Source organism: Pseudonaja textilis, chromosome 1 (genome assembly GCF_049901715.1).
Source record: "Pseudonaja textilis isolate UNSWEBS1 chromosome 1, rPseTex1.2, whole genome shotgun sequence".
In the NCBI taxonomy this organism is placed as follows: domain Eukaryota; kingdom Metazoa; phylum Chordata; class Lepidosauria; order Squamata; family Elapidae; genus Pseudonaja; species Pseudonaja textilis.
Window position 1 is genome coordinate 305,394,866 of NC_141990.1, and position 23,161 is coordinate 305,418,026.

The 23,161-nt window shown below is 37.2% G+C and overlaps 1 protein-coding gene across 1 annotated transcript in view; it reads right to left on the reverse strand.

Moving 5' to 3' along the window:
• Positions 1-4,898: 4,898 nt before the first annotated feature.
• Positions 4,899-23,161, reverse strand: part of SLC38A6 (solute carrier family 38 member 6) — a 47,984-nt gene continuing 29,721 nt past the window's right edge. The window contains exons 9-16 of the mRNA XM_026698644.2: positions 17,494-17,559; positions 16,800-16,853; positions 15,867-15,946; positions 11,677-11,777; positions 9,575-9,699; positions 8,395-8,539; positions 8,211-8,305; positions 4,899-6,999 (exon numbers count right to left, since the gene is read on the reverse strand). Coding sequence (XP_026554429.2) covers positions 6,919-6,999; positions 8,211-8,305; positions 8,395-8,539; positions 9,575-9,699; positions 11,677-11,777; positions 15,867-15,946; positions 16,800-16,853; positions 17,494-17,559 — 747 coding nt within the window. The 3' untranslated portion in view covers positions 4,899-6,918. The remainder of the gene's footprint in view (positions 7,000-8,210; positions 8,306-8,394; positions 8,540-9,574; positions 9,700-11,676; positions 11,778-15,866; positions 15,947-16,799; positions 16,854-17,493; positions 17,560-23,161) is intronic.

Sequence of the window (23,161 nt, forward strand, 5' to 3'; positions counted from 1 at the left end):
GTTAAGTAAGTTTGGCTTCCACATTGATTTTGCTTGCCAGAGGTTCAGAAAAAGTGATCACAAGAATACCGCAACCATATTAAACAGCATGCCAATTGCAAAGCACCCAATATTGATCATGTGACCTTGGGCATCCTGCAACGGTTGTATGAAAAATGGCCCTAAATCATTCTTTTCAGTGCCGTTGTAACTTCATGGATCACAATAGTCGTAAGTCGAGGACTGCTTATATTTTGTAACCAACCCAGCCAATATTGTATGAATATCACATAATTTACAAATTGTCTCTATTTATGAATTTTCTCTAGTTTCTATGTGTGTACCTTCTTTTCTACTGTCAAATCTTGTTTGATTATCCTAATAGTTGAGGAATCATCATACTATAGTAATGCAAGCTATGCTCTCCGCATCCAAATTTGAAGATTGCTTGATAATGGATATTTTAAACTCAAAATGCACACAGAACTCCAGTGTTTGTTTTTTCCTCCTAGAGAATGATACTGAGTTATATCCCAGGGGATGAAGTTTTTGAAAACAGTAACTGATTTACAGTTATCTTTGCCTTTTACATAAGGTGCATGCTTCTTCCCATCTGTTATCTGTTTAGGAGTTTTATCCTACAGATTCAGACAGCTGGGTATTAACTGCATAACTAAGCTCATGAATCTGAAGAATTAAGCGATCCTGGGAAAGGAAGAAGCAATGATGATCACTTGTCATGTGTTTATATACTGAGCAATTTTGTTCCAGATCAAGAATGTAGCTCATGCTCTCTGGCTTCTATATTGGCAAAAGTATTTTAACAAGAAAACCAAGCATCACTGCAATGGAATATATTTTAATACTTTATTTAAATATACTTGATTGGATTCAGAACTTAGCCATGTTTAAAGCAGGTCCCTGAAAATTAAAGACTCAAGATTTCAACTGCAGAATTCACATACTGTGTTTGACTTACTGCAATGTGTAGGAACTCAGCCAGTTTTAAGACTCAGTTTAACAATTGTGCTTCAGTGTGGTGTGTTAATTTCTCCAATTTCTTTTTAAATATGTCTGGCTCTGGCTCCAACAAAATGATTATATAGAAGAAAATTGGATTGTTGAGTATTTTCAATAACAGACAGATTTGTTCTGATGTAAACATTATGCCGATATGGAGATGATCATTGTCTGTTATTGGGTTAGCTACTGTAACATTAAGGGACATGGTGGCTCAGTGGCTAAGACACTGAACTTGTCGATCAGAAAGGTCGGCAGGTCGGCGGTTTGAATCCCTAGCACCGCATAACCAAGTGAGCTCCTGTTACTTGTCCCAGCTTCTAGAACCTAGCAGTTCGAAAGCATGTAAAAATGCAAGTAGGAAAATAAGGATCACTTAGTGAGAAGATAACAGCATTCTGTGCGCTTTCGGCTGGCCACATGACCATGGAGACATCTTCAGACAGCACTGGTTCTTCGGCTTTTTAACGGAGATAAGCACCGTCCCCTAGAGCTGGAAACGACTAGCATGTATGTGTGAGGGGAACCTTACCTTTACTGTAATATTACAGAAAGACTGAGTTCCACATTATACAGTGGCCCCAACTTTTTGGGCACCAGGGACTAGCTCCATGGAAAGAGGTTTTCCTGTGGACCAGAGAGGGCATGATTTTGTGTGCTGCTTGCATCTCAGAGATGGGACTTCACTTATTTACTGGCCCGGTTTCTGGCATGCCGTGGCCTGCTGCCGGTCGATGGACCAGGGGTTGGGACCTCTGTATTAAAGAATACTCAGGGGACAAACCTACCATACAAACAGCTATATTACCTTTTTTATAACAGGCTTCACATCCTATGAATATACACTATGAAAAAATTGGGATGGGAGAATAGAACGAAGAAAATATTATCAAATCAGAAAGGAAAGGAAAGAAATAAAAAAAATAGTAGGAACACAAATGTATGTATGCAGCAAAGGGAACTAAATAGGCAAAAGGCAGCAAAGGACTGAAATATTGAGATGAACTATATTTAGCAGTCCTTTTGCATATGTTTTTAATATTTTAGGCCATAACTGGTTTATGACCATTTCAAGTGGTGAAAGAAAAATATCAGTATAGAATGCCGGTAGACAGTATAAACTCTATGGGGAAATGGGTCAATTGGTTTGGAACTGAACAATGCTGGAGCAGACGTGGGGCAGGAAAATTTCTGCTCTTGGTGAGAAGCTTAGGCACATAGGCAGAAGTGCTCAGAAGGCAATGTTGCTTTTGTAAGCTTTCAGCCAGAATTAAACTCTATCCGTCCATCTGGAAATAATGAGGAGATCCTAACTCCAAATTCTTGTCATAACCCGGCCTGTGGTTTAATTTCATAATTTTACGTTAAATTGTTATTTTCTTGAGAAACTTACTGCCTTTGAGCATCAAATTTACAAACGAAGACAAAAGGTCTCCTCAGCCTTTAGGATAATTGGAAATTTGGAAAATAAATAGCATTATTTTTTTGATTTTATTCCACAAATAATATTAGATTTGCCAAGATATGTTGAAGGCAAAGCTAAACTTGCAGGCTATTCTGGTACAAATATAATAGAAATGCAAATAAGACTATTTCCCCCACATTCATCACATGAACAATGAGCTTGAAAATTAAACCATCCTCTACACTTTGTAAAATTCGTAACACTCTACTTGGAAAGCATTGCCACGGAATGGTTTAGATATAATCTGGTATTACCTTAAGCAAATAGATTTTTTTTAAAATCTTCAAATGGCATGTACAAATGATAGCAATACTTCTGACCTAATGCTCCAGGTAAGAAAATGTTGAACACTTGGTTCCAGGTTCTTCTACTGGTACATGCTTATCTCAGGTAGAATGAAACCATTTTCTACAAAGATGCTAGAACCTAATCCAAGTGAAGTTCTTCAACTGCTTCATATCCAGCCTTCCAAGAAACATTGAAAAATCTGCATTTTTAATGATTAAAACTTTATATAGAGAGGATTTTTTTTCCTTTTACCACTTTACAGTTCAGTTCTTTCTCTGCTTTGCTACTCTCAATTATTGCATTTCTTTTCATTAACTCCTGTGAAGAATTTTCAATACAAAGGGAGGCTTATTACAGGTCCTCAACTTACGACCACAACTAGCTGAAAATTTATATTGTTAAGTGAGAAATTTGTTAAGTGAGTTTTGCCCCATTTTACAATTTTTCTTAACATATTTGTTAGAATAGAATAGAATAGAATTTAGAAATAGTGTGGTTGGACACATAAGGAATTTGTCTTGGTGCAAACACTCTCAGTACACATAAAAGACACATTCTTCAAGAGTCAAGAATCATAAGGTACAACAGTTAGTGATAGTGATAGGATACAATAAGCAAACAAATCATACTAAGAAACAATATAAATCGTAAGGATGCAAGCAACAAAATTATAGTCATACAGTCACAAGTGGGAGGGGATGGGTGATAAGGAGTGATGAGAAGATTAACAGTAATAGTGCAGACTTTGTAAATAGTTGGACAGTGTTGAGGGAATTATTTGTTTAGCAGAGTTAAGTGAATCACTGCAATTGTTAAATTAGTAATACAGTTGTTAAGTAAATCTGGCTTCCCCATTCAATGTGCTTGTTAGAAAGTCGCAAAAGGGGAACACATGACCCTGGGACACTCATAAATATGTGTCTGTTGCCAAGCATCTGAACATCTTCCCGTGACAATGGGGATGCTTTCAAAAGTGTGAAAAATGGCCATAAGTCATTTTTTTCAGTCCTATTGTAACTTCAAATGGTCACTAAATGAACTGTTTAGTATTTAAGTTGAGGACTACCTGTATTAACAGTTCATTTTCCAGCATTTTTGCTGATTGAAGACCTAGCTGTTCCCCAGGCATTTGAGTCAGGGTTGGAGGAGTTCTAGCTGTGGGTGAGTTAACAGTTTCTTGGGCTCCAGACTTTGCCAAGTGGGTTGTGGGTGGCCATTTCCTCAGAGACAGCCATTTTGGAAATGGCAGCACTGACCCCACACAACAGTAATTCAGCAATCAGGGTCAAAAAATGCTCTCATTATTTCAGACGTTCATCACTTTGGATAACATGGCAATCCTAACGTAACACATGATTCTTTTTTTTAAGCATCTGATGTCAAAAACGATCAAGCTGGCTACTTTTCTGCTTCCAGGCAGAATTTATATAAAGAGTTCTTGTGTAGAAACCTCTGTTATGATAGGGACTCCACACATCATGGAGAAAATGTCTAAATTCCACCTTGTTTTTTTTTTTTTTTAAAGATTTTCAGAAAGCAGTGGTGGTTACTAACTAGTAACATTCCCTTCTCCAAACACAATCACATTTAGATTTTTAAGAAGATACAGCTGCATGAAATGACTTTACCAAGTTATATTCATATGGTTTGAATTAGGTTCTTGTAGACATTACAGAAGCTTCTTACAATGGAGATTTCTTAATGCACATTTGCACTTGAAAAGAACTTAACTTTACCATATTATTAATTCATGATTTCTATCCTTAAATATAATAAAGTATAAAGTATAAAAATGATGGATGTCTTAGAGTTCAGTTTGCAAAGTTAGAACATGTTGACAGGCACAGTAACAATTTCTTACTTCTCTACTGCAGTGTAAATTGTCTTTAATGCCAGCTTTAATTAAACTTAGACTGGGCCAGGTGTCATTTTGCGAATCCAAGTTTTCTGCAAGGAAGGAGGATGGAGGAGTTCTGCAAGCTGTTTCTGTAAAACTGACAGGAGCAGGTGCAGCAACATTTCAATCAGTTTCAACAAAATGTTCTCAAAAGACCACCTGTCTTATTGGATTTTAGCCATAACCTTTCCACATTTGTTCCCCAATAGAGGATTATTCGCTAACGCACAGCAACAATACACAAGACTATTTCTCCCCACTGCAATTTTTATTTTATTGGATTTACTTTTTATTTACTTTATTGGATTTCTAAGGTTGCCAAATCTTCAAATTACTTAAGGCGGTATGTAGGACAAATTAAAAATACAATATAACAGTAAAAGAAGAATCAGATAATAAATAGCTGTCCAGGAATACAATAGCAGCAACACTTAAACTTATGTACCACTCCATATTACTTTACAGCACTATCTGAATGGTTTACAATATCAGAATATTGTCCCCAATAATATGGGCCCTTATTTTACTGAGCTCAGAAGAATGGAAAGCTGAATCAATCTTGAGCAAGTCATGGTCGAACTCCAGACGGTGGGCAAAGTTAGCCTACAGTACTGTGTTCTAACTACTGCGCAACCAGGGCTCCTATACAAAAAATTAAACTAGTCACAGCATACCACTGGCCCCATGGCCTGGCCTGCTGGAGGAACCAAGTCCTAAAGGACATCTGGATTGGGCCATGTGGGGCTCATAGAGAGGCAGGAGCACCAACAAAGAAGGCATTCTAGGGTCCCATAACATTCCATCCCTAAATTCTTGTGCTATTAAAAAGATGGCAGGAGATTTGTATTATAAGACCTGCAAGTTTCTGTTCATATGACTTTATTATAAAGCGGAACAAGCTCATATGGTCATGATTCCTGTCTACTAGGATCTACCAGAAAGGCAGGCAATTGCCATAGTACAAACTGACAGAGCTATGAGAGACCTTCAATCTATGGTTAATTCTATTTTCACATCAAAGACATGAAATAAACATCGTAACATGATATTGCTTCCGCATACAACTACACTAGCTAGCTACTGCTTATAGGGTAAAGAAATACATGAGACTGATAATGCCAAAAGACAGTGACTGGCCCCAAGTCACCCACCCAGCTTTGTGCCTAAGACAGAGTTAGAACCATTCTAGTCTGGCACCTTAAGCACTATACTTTTCATTCAGGGCTTTAGAAAGTCAAACAGCAGCCAGATCAACACTACATTGAGACAAGAAAGATTCCCAATTCCCAATGTACATTAACCAAAGATAAAAGAGTTAGTTGTATAGTAGCTACTTTCTGAGAATATGTGCACTCTAGTATAATGGGAACTACTCTCACACAGCCCTATAATACAGGTCCATCAGGGCTATAAACTGAAATAATCTCTTCCAATGGATCTTCTATGATACTAAACCAGAGAAAGTTCTTTTTAAATTGGAAACATCTGTGAATGCAGCTAGATCTTGGTGCTGCACCCTGTGCTAGACAGATTCTGAATTCTAGTAACGTATCTTAAATTCTACCTTGCAGGCAAAGGTAGCCGAGAGAAATGTTCAGTACAAGTACCATATGAACCTGAACCTTGCTCCAATCAGCAGCCTGATTGCTACATTTTATAAATTTCCATTTTTGGATATTTTTCATGAGTAGCTCCACAGAACCAACGCATGGATCATGGACATTAAAGCTAACTGGCTCAGGAAGGATTGCAGCTGGCACAATGCATTGGGCAAACATGTTCCCTTTCACTACTGCCATCTGCAAATTCAGTAACAGAGAGTGGCCAAATGCCAGTGCAAATATGCTGACTCTAAAGGAAAACAACCCCATTCAGAACTAGCTTCACTTTGATCACCTTAATTTTTTTTCCTTACCAACATTACATCCAGCTTGTCTAGATTGAATTTCAGCTTTATAATCCTCATCCAGGCAATTATCAAGATTAGACAACAGTAAGGGTGTTTTTTTTTTAGGGACTAGATGGTAAGATGCAGTAGAGCAGAATATGATCAAATAATGAGAGCATTTCATTCTAGACTTCTAAATTAATTCCTCCAGCTATTCCAAGTAGTTGTTAGTACGCAAGATAACACAAACTTCTGTAGAACACCATAGCTCAACTCTCGTCAGCACTTAGCAGAATAATTTTATTTAAAACACTGTGGAAATGATTCATTTTAGCAGCTCTTCTTATGTACAATTCTAGATTTTAGCAGGCAGGAATACTTTCAATGGTGGACCCAACTGTACATGATTATTGATAAACTGAGAAGACCAACAAGGAGGCCAAAAATTAGCAGGGCACATGCCTGTGAATAAAAGTGAGACAAACAGAAGAATCTTAAAAGCAGAAATCAATTAATCTTTTGTTAATTAAAGCAATTATTGTAGTGGCATCATTTTACTTTTTAGCTACTGGTAGAGTTGCATTTAAAACACATCATGTCAATACATTTTCAGATGGATACGTGGGTATCGTTGAGAAAAGGACAACACCCTGCAATAAACAAGTTAGATTTGTAGCTTAGGAAATGATTTTAGCAGAACTGGCCTTGTCAACTGACGATGGCTATAGCAATAAGAGCTGTGCAAAACAACTGGCCAAATGCCAAACCAAAGTGGACTGATTCATGCAGATGCAAGAGATGTCCAAATCAAACCAAGCCTCCTCCTCCAAAAAAAAAACCCTCATTCCAAATCTGAAACATGCTGAAGTTTCATTAGCATTTCAAAATTTGAAGTAATCCAGACATGCAGAAAAGCATCTGCCAAAAATTCATAGTTACCCAGACAGAACAGCAGCCAAATATTGATACATTTCTCCCTAAGTGCTTCATATAAGGAAAACTCCACTACTGGGGTGGGGAGGGCAGCGTACTTTTGTGCCTGATAGTATTGACTTCAAACCAAATGAATAGATTTATTAGGGGTCTCCAATGACATTGTCTGGATGAGGAAGGATGAAATTATTTATTGCAGAATTATGGCAGATCATTTTTGAACTTCATGGTCTGCATTTTCTAGATGGCGACATTTTAAGATATAAATTTGACTGTATTTGTGCTGGGAAAGGAAGAAAACGAATTGCAGATTACTGAATGTGTAGGAAGAGAGTCCAGACAAATGCAGATATCTTTCACACAACAAGATTATGTCCCTTTGCACATTTCTTATAAGTATTTTAGCGCATTTAGCAGAAAGCAAACTCCAAATGTCAGTCCTTAGGTGAAAGGGATTTCAGAAACAGCAATAGAAAATATTTTGTTTACAGGCCATGGATTGTTGTAAATTAGAATAGACAGTATTAGATGTAGAAGTGCACGTTATTATTCTGTCTACAGAACATCAACCCTTGCTATATACCATTAGCACTATTGACATTAATGTAGTTCCAGGGCAGCATATGGCATATTTTTAAGATATTCAACCAATCAGAAATTAATTCATAAATTAGTACATGCAACTTAAAACACTGATAATCTGAAGAATTTTTTTTTTAAAAGAAAAAAAAATACATTACCCCAAGTTTTTGCCATGATATAAAGTCCTCTGTACTGATCTTAAGATAAAATAGTCCAGGGTATACAAAGAGCAAACATGTTGAAGTGGTAGACCCTGGAAAAAGATAGGACAATAAGTCTTTGTAAGCTCTAAATGAATGGATTTCAAAATGCAGGAATAGGAAGAAGATCAGATAAACTTACCAACTACTCCAAAAAGTTGTCTGATGTCAGGCACATACATTGCGAGCAAAACAACAATTGCATTTAGTACTAAAGTGATGAAAATGTGGTGGATTAGGGAGAAAGGAAGATGTGAAAAAAATATCATCATTACAGCTTTTCTTGCCTGTAGAATTCAAAAGATTTAAAAAGCATGTCAATACAATAATTAAAAAACCAATAGCACAAATAACATTTATTTACTGAGACCCAAAAGTGCTTTTTAAAAAGGCAATTGGATTTGTTTTTCTTAAAGACATTTCGCTTCTCATCAAAGAAGTTCGCAACTATCTTAATAGTCTTAATTCAGAACTGAAGAAGCTTCTTGGATGAGAAATGAAATGTCTTCAAGAAAAAAACCAAGGAAGTCCAGCTGCCTTTTGAAAAAGCACCTTTGGGACAACTATGACCTGGATGACTGAGAATCTCCACATATATTTACTATGATTGTAACTCCATTTGCATTGCTAGCTAAACTTACTGATTGACAGCAGGGATCAACACATTGGAAGAAATCCAACTATATATGAATAGAAAGTTTCTTATGTGTTAGGTTTTCTCTCTCTATAACCCTCATCCTCCAAAACAGAATGCATAAATGGGAAACTAGCCATAGGGAAATGTTCTCAATACTATTTCTGCCTACTGAGTGACCATAAAAAATGTTTTACTGGATTATTATTTTGCTTAGTTCCCAAACAGCAAAAACTTCAAGATGAGAATTTGGAAAAGGCCAAGACCAGAGGCAGTTTTGTGGTTTTGTATTAACCCCTGTTAAAAATAAGCTTGCAGAATATCATTAAAACTTCTTTTTGCTGGCTTTCATTTACTTATTACACTGCATGCTAACTTAAAAGCCAAACGAAAAGAAAACACACACAGATGTGCATACCAAAACTATTTTAAGAATATCATATTCTGCAAATTGCAATGCTATAAGTCAGCTCAAATTTAAAACTATTTCTTTTTCAAACAAGCACAAAACAAATTAGTATACTGGTTTAGGTCTCATTCCTCTGTTGCTGTTAACGCTCATAAAAAAGACATGAACATTATGATCTATTTGAAGTATGAGTAAGGCAGCCAAACTGCTTATAGGGCCTGCAAATAATTAAGAATAACTTCGGCTAGACAAGCAAATCAAATATTTTGCAATACGTACAGGAAAGTGAATTAGAGGCACTGTCAACAGCACAGCAAATAAGATTCCCAGTTTTACTGTCATGATGAGTGTATCACGGGGGAAGTACTTGCTGTATCCTTGGAGCAATTCTGAATCCACATGGTCTGAAATTATTTAAAGTATATTAAGTAGCAACACCTAATTCTCACATTGTAAATAAATAGGGGCTCAGTCTATTACTGCAATATTCTTCTCTGTTCTAGAAGATGATTTAAAGAAACATCGGAAGACTAAATTTATGCATGATTATTTTTGACTAAAAAAAAAACACGATTTGAATGACTTCAGCTTAAATAGTTGTTTTATTTAAAAGCAATGATAGCCATGAAAAACTAACTAAAATCCACAGATTTATCTGGTCTTTCTTAGGCTTAGCTATCACAAATACTTGCAGGCTTTTGTGTTTCCATGATCTCTTCATTATGTAAGACGGTTCAAAGTTTTTTTTAAAAAAAGAAGGGGGCGAGGTTCAAGAATTTAAGAATATAAACTGAAACAGACATGGCTCAAATATCAGTCTCATATCTGCCACATTCTTCCCCTAACCACCCTGTCAATTTTTTTTTCCTGGCTTTTAATCAACTTTTAATCAAGAGTTCATGGAAACTCAAGGTTTACTACTATTCTAGAAAATTTCAGTTGGCTTAATAAAGATATTCCTGTATGGATTTTGGAATGTTTTATATAAGCAGCACTAAGTTAATTAAGTGTGTTTGATTGTTTCGTTTTTGTGAAAACTGGCTTAATTTAATATATGTGATGAAAAAGGTAGTATATATAAACATCATAAAAACATAAACACTTATGTGTGAATGTTGTAGATCAATACATAATATTGTAGATCAATTTTCAGGAATGCTTGAGGCTGCCATCAGCCACTAGCCAAGCTCATCCCTTCAAAATCAATTATACTTTCTCAAGATGAACAACGGTTTCATTGTTACAATGTCTACAATTATAGTATTTCAATTTTCCACCCTCCCTTGCCACATGAACCCAAACCATCTAAATATTCTATATTATCTTGGTACGCTTATGCAGAGAAACAAAAATAGTTCTGTAGTCAAAGGAAGCATATGCTGGTGATCGAACCTATAGCTTAGAGACTGTATGTCTAGAAATTGTTTCTATTTGTACATTTGAAAAGCGTGGAGCTACAACATACATTAGGGTTTTTTTTTCAGATGGTCATTACTGTTGTGCTTGTTGCTTGACAAATGCTACTTGGAAAACCCACTTTAGGGCACAGATAATATATTTACATTGGTATTTAAGCTTGCATTATATACTGAGAGAAGTTCTCTGGGGGGACCTGTTTCTCTTGAGGTGAATTTGCATAAGTAATTGTTCTACGTAAAGACCTTGCCTCTAGTAAACTATGTGATAAAAGAAGCAAAAGGGACAACTTTTTTCCGACTCTAAGGATTGCAGTCAATGTTGGACAGAAAGCTAGGGAAGAAGTTGAACCTTCTACCCCAATGTTGTCACAGCCCTAAGAAGGCTATCCAACAGCTACTTGATAGCTGCCGGGAACCCAATCATATTGGGAAATCAATTAAGAGGACCCATCTTTGCATTCCTCACTGAAACTGAAACTTCTTTGCCAGCAGGGCAAAGAAGGCACCATTAGATGGCAATCTAAGTGCCTAAAAGCTGCCCACTATGGTATATTGGATCCCCGTCAGTGGTGTGATTCAATTTTTTTTTTTACTACTGGTTCTGTGGGCATGGCTTGGTAGGCATGGTATGGTTTGGTGGGCAGGGCTTGGTGAGTGTGGTAGGGGAAGGATACTGTAAAATCTCCTTTCCCTCCCCACCCCACTAACCTGTTTTCCAGCTCCATTTTCCTGTGCAGGGCAACAAAATAAGACCCAGCTGATCAGCTGGGATGTGAGAGGCAGAGAATAGAAGCAGGCGGGGCCAGTAGGAGGTGATGTTTTCCGGTTCTCCAAACTAAAAATTTCTGCTACGGGTTCTCCAGAACTGGTCAGAACCTGCTGAATACCACCTCTGGTCCCTATATTGTGGGTTTCTGCTTTATCTCCCTATTAATAAACAGAAATTAATATTTGATAACATACCATAAAAAGTGAGGTATCTGAACAGCGCTGACAGAAAATAAACTAGGAAGCTGAGAGCAATTCCTGTGTTGGCAACCTTTTGCATCCTGCTTTTGGATGGACTACAAAAAGAGAAAAAAATGGCATTATGAAAGGAATTCATAGAAACACAAATCTCTACAAATGAATGTTTAATCTGTTAACCAATGGATAACAGCGTCCTTCAACACACACACACACCTTACATCCCACCCCAAGAAACAAATTCTTGGATGGAATATTACAGAGACTTAGAGAACAGCTTTTTGGAACTTTCAAAAGATTTCAATTTTTAATAATTCGATTAATTTCTTCTTCACATCTTCACATGACAGACTTTATGTTCCTTGGCCCCAAAGTTCACAAGGGATTGTGACTGTTGCCATGAAGTAAAAAGGTGCATGCTACTTAGGCAAATTTAGATAAAATATTAAAATACAGAAATATCACAACGGTACGTACCGAGAAAGCTATGGTTTTCTTATAGCTTACAGCTATGAAAGATAAATCATCCAAAAGGATAAACAAAGAAAATCGCCACCTTTCAATTATGGTTCTGTAGAAAATTGCTGAAAATAACTTAGACTGATAGAACATATACTTTCCTTCTAGATGAAGTAAAACATACTGCTCCCTGGCTGCAATAATGAAATTAAATATTAAATAAAGCACTTTGGACAAATAATGCAAGGACCAGAGTCAATGAAGAAGCTGGCCCAAGTTGCATGAATGTGAGGAAAGTGTGTGTGTGTGTGTGTGTGTGTTTACGCACCCGTGCGTAGAGCTAGTCAACCCCTTCTGTGAACTCTGGGGTAGCACTATTCCATACAGACAAGAGTTCATAATCTAGCAGGAACAGGGGATAGAGTCTCTACTGTTGATTAAGTTAAACTAGTGCTAAGGTTAACTCCATAGGTGTCATTGAGGGAGTCAAGCTGGGACTCCATTCCCTCCATTTCCTGAAGGGAAATACCTAGCATTGTTTTGGGTTGTCAATTTAACCACTGGTTCTCAATCAGAACAAACCAACTAGACAGCACCCTTACATAAGCAGTCCTTACACAATTAGCCATAAACACACTAAACAGTCAAGGAGTATCATAGATCTGTCTTGTTTTCTACTTAATGAACCATTCCCTAAATCAGAGGTGTCAAACGTGCATCATCATAGAGGTGTCAAGTGATGTACCAGGACTTTTTCCCCCTTTGCTAAACCGGGCGGGGGCGTGGCCAGCATGTGACACATCCGGCCCGCAGGCTGTGAGTTTGACACCCCTGCCCTAAATGTTTAGTGTAAGCTGCCCAAGTAATTTTGCAATTAGATAGCTTCCAAACTTCATACAAAAATATATATAAACATACTCTATTTTTACCGATTCAGCTTGCCCTTACAATAGTGTCAACTCCATATTTAAACAAAATACTCCAGATTTGAAGACCATTTGTAGGCTTCTTCGAAAGCACCAAATCATTCAGTGTAATTTCTTTCTCATATTCATATTTTTCTCAATGGTCTGCTGAAAAACCACCATCTATTTTGAATAATATTGCTCACTATTTCTTATTTATTTACTACTAATTATAATTTAATAAATATAAATTTCATAATTTATATACTGTCTGACTCCCAACAACTCCAGGCAGTTGATAAATTGTTAAAGACATTTAAAACAAGACAACAACAGAAGACTTTTTTTTGCTCCTTTTTAGAGCAAAGATGGCAGGGATAACAATAATAATATATTAAATAATAATATAATAATATTAATATTATTAATAAATAATACTAATAAAATAGTAATAAAAAAGAAATGGGGGCTTCAATTATATTTGCCAAAGGCCTGAATCTTTGAAGTATCAAGTCTTCAAGGCCTTTCAAAACACCAGCAGGGTGAGGCCAGATCTTGGAGAAACTTCACTCCAGAAGGCAGGCACCGCCACAGAGAAGGCATAATTCTAGGGTCTCAATAGACAGTATTATGATCTTTCATTATAAATGATCAAATCAATCATACATTTATATTCTTTGCATGCATATATATGAACAGTATTATGCTTAAACCATGTATCCTGAAATAGACATTTTTTCAGTCATCAAAAAAAAAAGTTTTTCTACCTGCCCCTTGATTTTTTTTTGGTGGGGCAGGTAGAAATTGATTATATAATGCTTTTCTTTGCCCGGATTCTGTTCTTGTTTTTGCTACAGTATTTCAATATTCATGTTTTGTTTCCTGCACATTCAGTAAGTTCCAATTTTTAACTTGCATCAATGCTTGTACTTGGTTGTCTTTTATGTAATCAGCCAATGCATGCTTTACTTGTTCAACAATTTATCTGACTTGAAATAAATCTCTGCATCCATTTCTGCAGGGCAGGTATAATTTATCAATGTCAATGGGGAAGTATTGTATAGTGAATACTCATAAGCTTTCTTGGTTTTTTTGCCCAAACTGTCCAGTTTGGCTTGTGCCAGTTAATAATTCCTGCAGTATATCATAGGTATGGCCCAGGTATTGATGACTTCGATGGTATTGTTCTGACCTAGGCTTCACAAAATCACAAGCAGAGTCCTTGTCCTGACAAAACCCCTTTTATTTAGGCTAATGTGAATTCCTCTCATTCACATCCAGCAATGTCTCAGCAAAGAGTCTTTCAAGAGTTATTTACAATCACAGACCTTATCAGGCCTGAAGAATTGCCGATAGCTTCCAAGCGCAAATACTGTAGCAGAAAATACTTGGCAAGGAGTCAGGAACAAATCTTCACTCTAATTAAATGAACTAATTGTCTCCTGCAAACACCATTCCCCTTTCCATCCTCTTTATTCCCTATAGGAGGGGGTATTCACCATCCACCTGTGCCTTTACTCCCAAGTCGCCCCTTGTTCCTTAACTGTTCCTTTCTCCTGACAGCTCTGTGCATGCGCATATTAGGAACAGGCTCCAGCTGTTCTTCTGCCCCAGTGATGCCCCACTGACTCTGAAGGCAGATGATAACTATCAGATGGCCCTGACCCCATCTTTGCCCCGATGCAGAGCACTCATCAGAGCCTTCCCCAGATTCCAGGACTGGCCCATGTTTCTCCTCACAAGCTCCTCACTGTCCAAATCTGCCATCAGCTCCACTGGCCGCTGGCAGGCCACAACAGGTATTTCCAGAATTCAAATTTGTCTTTAGCACTTTTCTCACTCTTTGTATGTATTCTTTATTCATCACATTTTACTTGTCCATACTCGATATTATCCAATTGTAAAATACCGGAACACTTATATCAGTGATAGGATTCTACCAGTTTCCCTACCAGTTCAGTGATCGCACACTTCACGTGTGCGTGCGCAGCTTTCCAAACACTAGCTGAGGCTCTGCCGTGCCAATCAACTGAGAGAATAAAGAACAGAAAAGCACAGGGGCAGGTGAGAGGGCCAATCCTGCATTTTTCTCCTTTTCCTCTCAGCTGATCATCGGAGCTGTTGGCTGAACCGGGCCAAACTGGTAGCATTTCATTACTGACTTATATGCTGCTAATTCAAGGTGCTTCAGGACCTTGAGTCTCCAAGCAGGTGGCCCCTCAAAAAGGATCTTTTAGCAAAATGGATACAACACTAGTGGATCTTTAACTGGAAGGTCCTCCCTTTCATGATATAGAAGATGCTTCAGTACATCAAAGTAAGCAATTATATTTTCTCATTTTTTAAAATCCCATGGAGCTAGGGGGCTCCCCTTCATGTATCTTTGTGTAGCTCCTTTCCAAGGGGTGTTCCATAAGTACTTGAAAACCTGGTTTTGATCCCAAGCAGGGGATTAGCTAAGCCAGTATCAGTTTGGGGAAATGTGTTATTTTGTTGTACTGTTCCATTTTGAGGGGGGAGGGCAATATGTTATTCCAGACATTCATTTTCTTTCTATTGTTTGTGAATGTTAATATGTTAGCTGCCCAGAGTTGTCAGGCTAAATTTAAATAAATAAATAGGAAGTGATCAAATTGAGATTAAACTGTCACCTATCTGGGATGATTAATATGGAATCCTGCAGACCAGGAGTTACACTTAAGAGCCTAAATAGCCTCATTCAATATTATCCACACTAGATTAAAAAGCAAATGCATCTTTTCCAAATTTCAATACTTCTACTCCTGTTTTTTAAATGGTTTGCACTTACAAATTAAATGTTACCTTTGGAGCTCACAATAAATTGGCAGTACCGATGTGTGGCAGAGAAATGAGAAAGCCATAGTTGGAATGGCATATGCAGTCTAACAAAAATAAAAATACAATGTTGAAATAAAGTCTGCAAATGTTTGAAACTTATTTTTAAACTCTTGCAAAAAAAAAAAAAAAAAAAAAGTCAACAATTAAGTTGCACTGATTCCACTATGTTTTATTATGGGGTTTTGACCGCCTTGAATATGTTTATGGAAGACAGAAATATGTGTTGCCTTTCTTTCTCTTTCTCTCTCTCTCTCCCTCCCTCTCCCTTTCTCTCCCTCCCTCTCTCTCTTTCTACACACACACACACCATATATATTTATAACATGGCTGGATGACAAATGTTATGACTTACAAAGCACCCATTTACCAAAATGTTGTGGGGCAGTCTGTTGCCCTGTGTGCCCTATTATCTCTGCTTTTCTCTTTTTTTTTTTTTCTCGACAGTTGAATGCAGTTTCAACTAAATACTGGGCTGCAGTTTCCCACCATTTTTATTTTCTAAGAAAACTTGCCGAATTCATCTGGGGCTCAAGACATTACTGGAAATAATAACCGTGGTGAAGTCTTTATAGCTTGCAAAGCATCCTTTTAAAAAATAAACTAAAATATTTTATCAGTGTAAAAGATCAGGGGAAAGGGAGCGCTAGCTAACATTAAAGAGGTTCTCCACTGGAAACTTCAGATTTAGGACAGATTCCCAATTTAATTTATCATCCTTAGAAAGTACTACACACAAAAACAGTCATACTGAGAATCTCTGGCTAATTCTAATCTCATAATTCTAATGGACCCCACAGTTCAAGCCTGAGCTACAAATATTTTCTTCTATCAATAATTCTAATGCTTCAATACATTTGTGTAAACTCTTTAAATGGTCAAAAGAATATTTTAGATTACCTCTTTGGAGAAGTGAAAAAGTTGTGCATTACAGTCTCCAGTAGAGTTTGAAATCTGTGTAAAACAAAATCAAAAAAGCACATCAGCTAGGTTCAAATTACATAATTTTAAAACTATTTCAAATTCCTACCAATGAACTTACAAAGACGATTTAATGAAGGCCACATTTATACTAATCGCTTTAAAGTAATCCTCGATTACTTTCAAAACCATGTAGTAGCCCACTGCAACTACCAACAAAACAGAAATGGTTTAAGATAGTGGGGGAAACTTATTCAGTGATAAATTTTTCTAGATGAATAGTTCTTTTCCAGAATCTCTGTTTCTTTATAGTCCAATGCATCTGTATAAATTAATGAGGAAAAGACATAGGTATGTTGCATTTAAAACCTATACTCTTGGATCGTGCACTTCTAGTGATACAGTAATATATACTGTATCTCTAATTCAGCAAACCATCTGTTTCATATTTCAAAGTACTATAAATTATTGTTCAAGCAATAGCAATAGCATTTAGACTTATATATCGCTTTATAGTGCTTTACAGCCCTCTCTAAGCGGTTTACAGAGTCAGCATATTGCCCCCAACAATCTGGGTCCTCATCATTTTTACTGTATAACACTTATTCCTGAAATAACAGGCTTGTAGAAAATACAAGAACAATAAATTTCAGATTTAAAGTACTTTATATACCTGGGAATATCCTGTAGCAAAGTTTAGCGGCAGAGGACAAGGAATTGACCATTTTTTAACTATTATCTATAAAAAGAGGGGGAAAAGTAAGAGTTCAGTTAGAGGTGACCATACTGCATCCAATCAAAAACTAATGCTTATCATCTAATCAGCATAGTTATTAGATATCCTAATGAGGAATGATAAGAACAGTAGATCAACATATCTGGAGACAACCATTGTAAATAAGTCTGTTATTTTGAAAAATAATGGTTTACTCATACAGAATTTCCTTTGGCACTGGATGGAGCCCTTGTTATTTGATAGAGTAAGTAAAAATGATGGGAAATAATACATAAACAAAGTCCTTATGCTCAAAAACTGATTGAGAAGGTCATAAAAGATCCAAGTTGCTCACCTTTGCTTGCATTCAATTCCTCTTTGCTCCTCAGATTGAGCAGAGAAGTCAAATAAGGAAATCCTATGGTTATGTACATATAAAGTCTCATATTAAGGTCAACTTCTAATGACTACATGGAGATATAATTTCCAGTTTGGGGGTGTGGTTCTTCCATATCTGAGATAATTTTTCTATCTTTCTACAAATCAGGTCTGATTTTGTTTACTTTGTCTTGTTCAGACAAGTCTGCAAGGAGTATATATCCTTCCATTCCCCACCATCCAGTCACAACTGAAGAAGCTTCTTGGATGAGAAGCGAAATGTCTTCAAAGAAAAATCAGAAAGTCCAGTTACCTCTTGAAAAAGCACCTTTGGGACATTCAGACAAGCTCATGAAAGTATTATCTCAAGTGCTACCTCCCAAAGGGCAAATAGAATAGAATAGAATGAAGTAGAATGGAATAGGAATAGGAATAGGAATAGGAATAGAACAGCAGAATTGGAAGGGACCTTGGAGGTCTTTTAGTGCTCAGGCAGGAAACCTTATACAATTTCAAACAAATCGTCTAATCTCTTCTTAAAAACTTCCAGTGTTGGAGAATTCACCATATGTGCAAGACCAAGCTACAGGATGTTTCTACCTTTTCTTTAGAAGTACCAAATAGTGGGGAATAGTGTCCAAAAAGGTCAATATTGCCTACAATAATCAGCGTCAATCCAATAGTGTTCTGCACAGTAGCAAATGGTTTTTATCCAGATAAGTGAATATAGTTAAATCTGCATGACTGTGAATTTCCTCTTACTGCCCGCCTAATTATCACTATTAACTCTCTTAAGGCACTCTGATGAAGAAGAGACTAGATAATTCTTGGGAAGAGTTCCTTTCACTTTTAACAATCTTGCAGTTGGCTGAACTTATGTTTATGTATATATAAGAGTCAATACATTTTATTTGTATATTACAAATGTAGTCATTCCTATCACTGAGAACAGCATGAACCAAAAATTACATAATGATTACTGGAATTGGGTATGTCTAGTTTAATGGGAAAAAAGACTAGGAATGACATGGTAGCAATAGCACTTAGACTTATATATCACTTTACAGTGCTCTCTAAGTGGTTTACAGAGTCAGCATATTGCCCAACAATCTGGGTCCTCATTTTACCCACCTCGGAAGGATGGAAGGATGAGTCAACCTTGAGCCTGGTGAGATTTGAACTGCCAAATTGCAGGCAGCTGGCTGTCAGCAGCAGTAGTTTGTGGTACTGCACTTTAACCACTGCGCCACCAAGATGTTCCAATTTCTAAGGGGCTGCCACAAAAAGAGGGTATCAACTTATTCTCCAAAGCACCTGAGGGCAGGATAAGAAGCAATGGGTGGAAACTAATCAAGGAGAGAAGCAACTTAGAACTAAGGAGAAATTTCCTGACAGAACAATTAATCAGTGGAACAATTTGCCTCCAAAAGTTGTGAATGCTCCAACATTGGAAATTTCTAAGAAGAGACTGGACCACCATTTGTCTGAAATGGTTATAGGGTTTCCTGCCTGAGCAGGGGTTGGATTAGAAGACCTCCAAAGTCCCTTCCAACTCTGTTATTCTGTTCTAATAATAGCTCTTTCTGATCAAAAGCCTACTCAAACCCAGTATAGTTTCCATAGTAAGAACATATTCCTGGGCTGTACCATGACAAGCAATGATTACTTGTATGTGTTATTCTATATAAACAACTCCTAAGCACAAAAACCAAACATGTCATGAAGGAAACATGCTGCATTTCTATAGGTAAAGACATTTTTTTCACAGAATAATTTGTCAAGCGAACCTTGACTTTCTGAAATGCTATAAATCCAAAATTCTATTTACTATCCATCAGATGTTTAAGAACTAGATTCTAACTAACTGCAATTATTGAACAACAAAGCAAATCAAAGATCACAATAAACACTGAGAAATGAATATAACAACACTACATTTTATTATTTTAGAGTAATCATATTAACTGATTTGAAAGAGATCAGTCATTTGTCAAGTCAGAGTCACCTTATTGGGGAGATGGGAAGCATATAAATTTAATAAATGATAATAACAGCTTGTACTTTTAGAGCATAATAAATTTGTTAAGAATTGCAAAGGAAGCATACCAAGAAAACTTAATACAATTCCTGCAATGTCAAAGAATCTCTAACGGTTGCTTACCCAATGCTGGAAGGCAGTGAGGAAGGGAGTTTGGGGGCCGGGGGGGCAGGGAAAGAGAGAGAGAGAGAACTGAATACTGGAAAACTGAAAAAAATGTTCCATTATAGGATAAAATTCCATACTCCATTCATTATTCTTAGATCACCATTTTAGAGCAGTTTCAGAGAATAGTTCTCTTTCCTCAGATCACTCATTCTCATAATATCCCTACGAGGCAAGCTATTAATAATGATAAAAAAGAAGGAAAACAGATCAAGATCACCCAGGGAGTCTCTAGCTGAGGCAGAATTTCAATTCTTGGGTCCAAGCCCATATCTGTAGCCAATATTAACATTTGTCCTCACAGGCAATAACCTGAGCGTACGCTTTCCCAAAAAACCAAAAGGAGAAAATTATAGTACTATAAAAATATTGCTTCCATATGCCCAGGTCAGATTTTGGATTCCTGGAACATATTAAAGAGACTTGAGATAGCAAGAAAATGATATGTAAACTAAAATACAGAAGGTATCACCATACATTATCTTTTCAAGACAAAAAAAATAGGTCAGAGAATTGGAATTGGATTTAATAGACTCTGAAAATTTTCCTTTAGCATTTATTTAAATTAACACTTGTGGTGCTAAATTATATGCGTAAACTGAGTAATACTCAAACACAAACATTTTCAGCTTCATGGGTAACCTTTTCCTTACAAAGAGCAATATTAACACTAGAGTTCGCCTCTAGTACTAAAAGAGAAAGTTAGCACTTTCTCATAATGTGAAGGGAAGCCAGCCATGGAGGCGGTCACAGTGGCCCTCATTCGAGCTGAGTAAACACAAGAGCCCCGGGGGTTTGGCCTATTGCTCCAGTTGGGCCAAGGCCCTTGGAGGCGCAGCCTTTCCCTGCCCCAGGCCTTTTCCCCATTTTGATCACAGTCCTGGGACCCTCCAGGCCCTGCCTGTCCACCCCACATGAGGTCCTCGGAGTTATGACCTGCAGGAGGGCAGCAGCCATTGCCAAGCAGACCTTGGCAGAGCCCTTCCCAGCCTTGGGGCCAAGGAACATGGGAGTCCCCCCACCCTCTCTGAACTCCCTACGGAAGTGCTGCTGCCCTTGGCCTCCTGCCTGGGGTCAGATTAGAAGACCTCTAAGGTTCCTTCCAACCCTATTATTCTATGAATTGGTCTTTACCAAACCAGAAAACTACAGGAATTAATAGAATTAATTTAATGGATTAAACTATGCCAGCAAATCTGAAGAATGACAAAATGAACAAGAGATTAGAAGACATCAGTTCACCTATCAAAACCAGAAAGAGAAAACAACACTGTATGGAAACACTTCACAGTATCCTTATCCATGCTAGCAAAATAAAGGATCAGAGGTGGTATTCAGCAGGTTCTAAGCAGTTCTGGAGAACCGGTAGCAGAAATTTTGAATAGTTCAGAGAATGAGCAAATACCACCTCTGACTGGGGATTTAACAAGTATTCTTCCCCTGCCATGCCCACCAAGCCACACCCACAGAACTGGTAGCAAAAAAAAAATGAATCCCACCACTGCTTAGGATCATCCAACACAGATCAGAGCCCTTAAGAGAAAGGGAGATACTAGTTATTCAAGCTGGCTTTAGAAAAAAGGTCAAGGAAGAAGAGACATTATTGCTGATGCATGTTGGATAATTGAGAAAGACAAAGAATAACCAAAAGAATTTGGTACAGTTTGTCCTCAACTTACAGCAGTTCATTTAGCAACCATTCAAAGTTACAACAGCACTGAATAAAGTGACTTATGACCTTTTTTCACAGTTACAGCTTTTGCAACATCCCCAGGGACATGTGATCAAAATTCAGATGCTTGGCAATTGGTTCGTATTGCGGTTCAGTTGCTGTAACCAATTGCCAACCAATTGTGATCTTCTAACAAGCAAAATCAACTGGGAAGCCAGATTCATTTAACAACTATGTTACTAACTTATCAAGTGCACTGATTCACTTCACAACTGTGGCAAGAAAAGTTGTAAAATAGGGTAAAATTCACTTAACAAATGTCTCACTTAACAACAGAAATTTTGGGCTCAGTTGTGGTCATAAGTTGAGGACTACCTGTATATTGGGAAAGCTAGATTGGAAAAAGATGAGTGTGGTTTTCAAAGTGGAAGAAGAAACATCAATGACTTGTGCAACGCAGATGACCCGATTCTGATAGCTGAAATGCAAATGCCCTGGAAGCTCTATTAAGCCAATTAGTCAAGGAGAACAGTTTTTTTAAAAAAAGAACTACAATTATATTTAAGACCAGACTAATGAGATTGGGTACAGCAACTGGCTTTAGAACAGTGAAAATATTGAAGTGATGAGTAGATTCTATCTTTTAATATTGATTATCAGAAGTAAAGGAATTAGCAGTTAAGAAATATGCACTAAACAACCACTTGGCAGAGTAACAATAAAGGGCCTTGAAAGGTTATTCAGGTGCCAAGGCGTATTTAGATTATCTGTACTTACAAAGATGAGATTTATTCCTGCAGAAGCCATGTTAGAATTACACATGTTGCTGAAAAGAAGCTATAAATTATTTTTCTTTGGTAATTTTTTTTACCATTTTACCTGGAATGAATAAGCTAACTTGACTATGATTTTCTCTATTTCTCCTCAATGTCTTTTTAAACATTGGAGTCCTGTTGGCTTTCTTCCTGCCTTTGGGAGCAAATGCTGTTCTTAAAGATAAATTGACTATTTCTGTCAAAAAACCTGGCAATTTCACATTTTAATTTTTAAACAGCCTCCTGATTGATACCATCTGGAGCCAAGGGTTTATTTGTTTCTAATTTGTCAGTTACATTTATCTCTTGTTACCTTGCCTAGTTTATCTATCCCTCTCCTGAAAAATGCAGTTCAGACACAGTTTCTGGCCTGCATCTACAGTAGTGAAAATGAGGATGAAGAATTCATACAGTCCATGGTATGTCCCTCCACTTTCTAAATGCCACTGTTATTCAATGGCCAAATAACCTCTCTGGTTATTTACTTTTTTAGAATACGTTCAGAGGTGGTATTCAGCAGGTTCTGACCGGTTCTCGAGAACCGGTAGCGGAAATTTT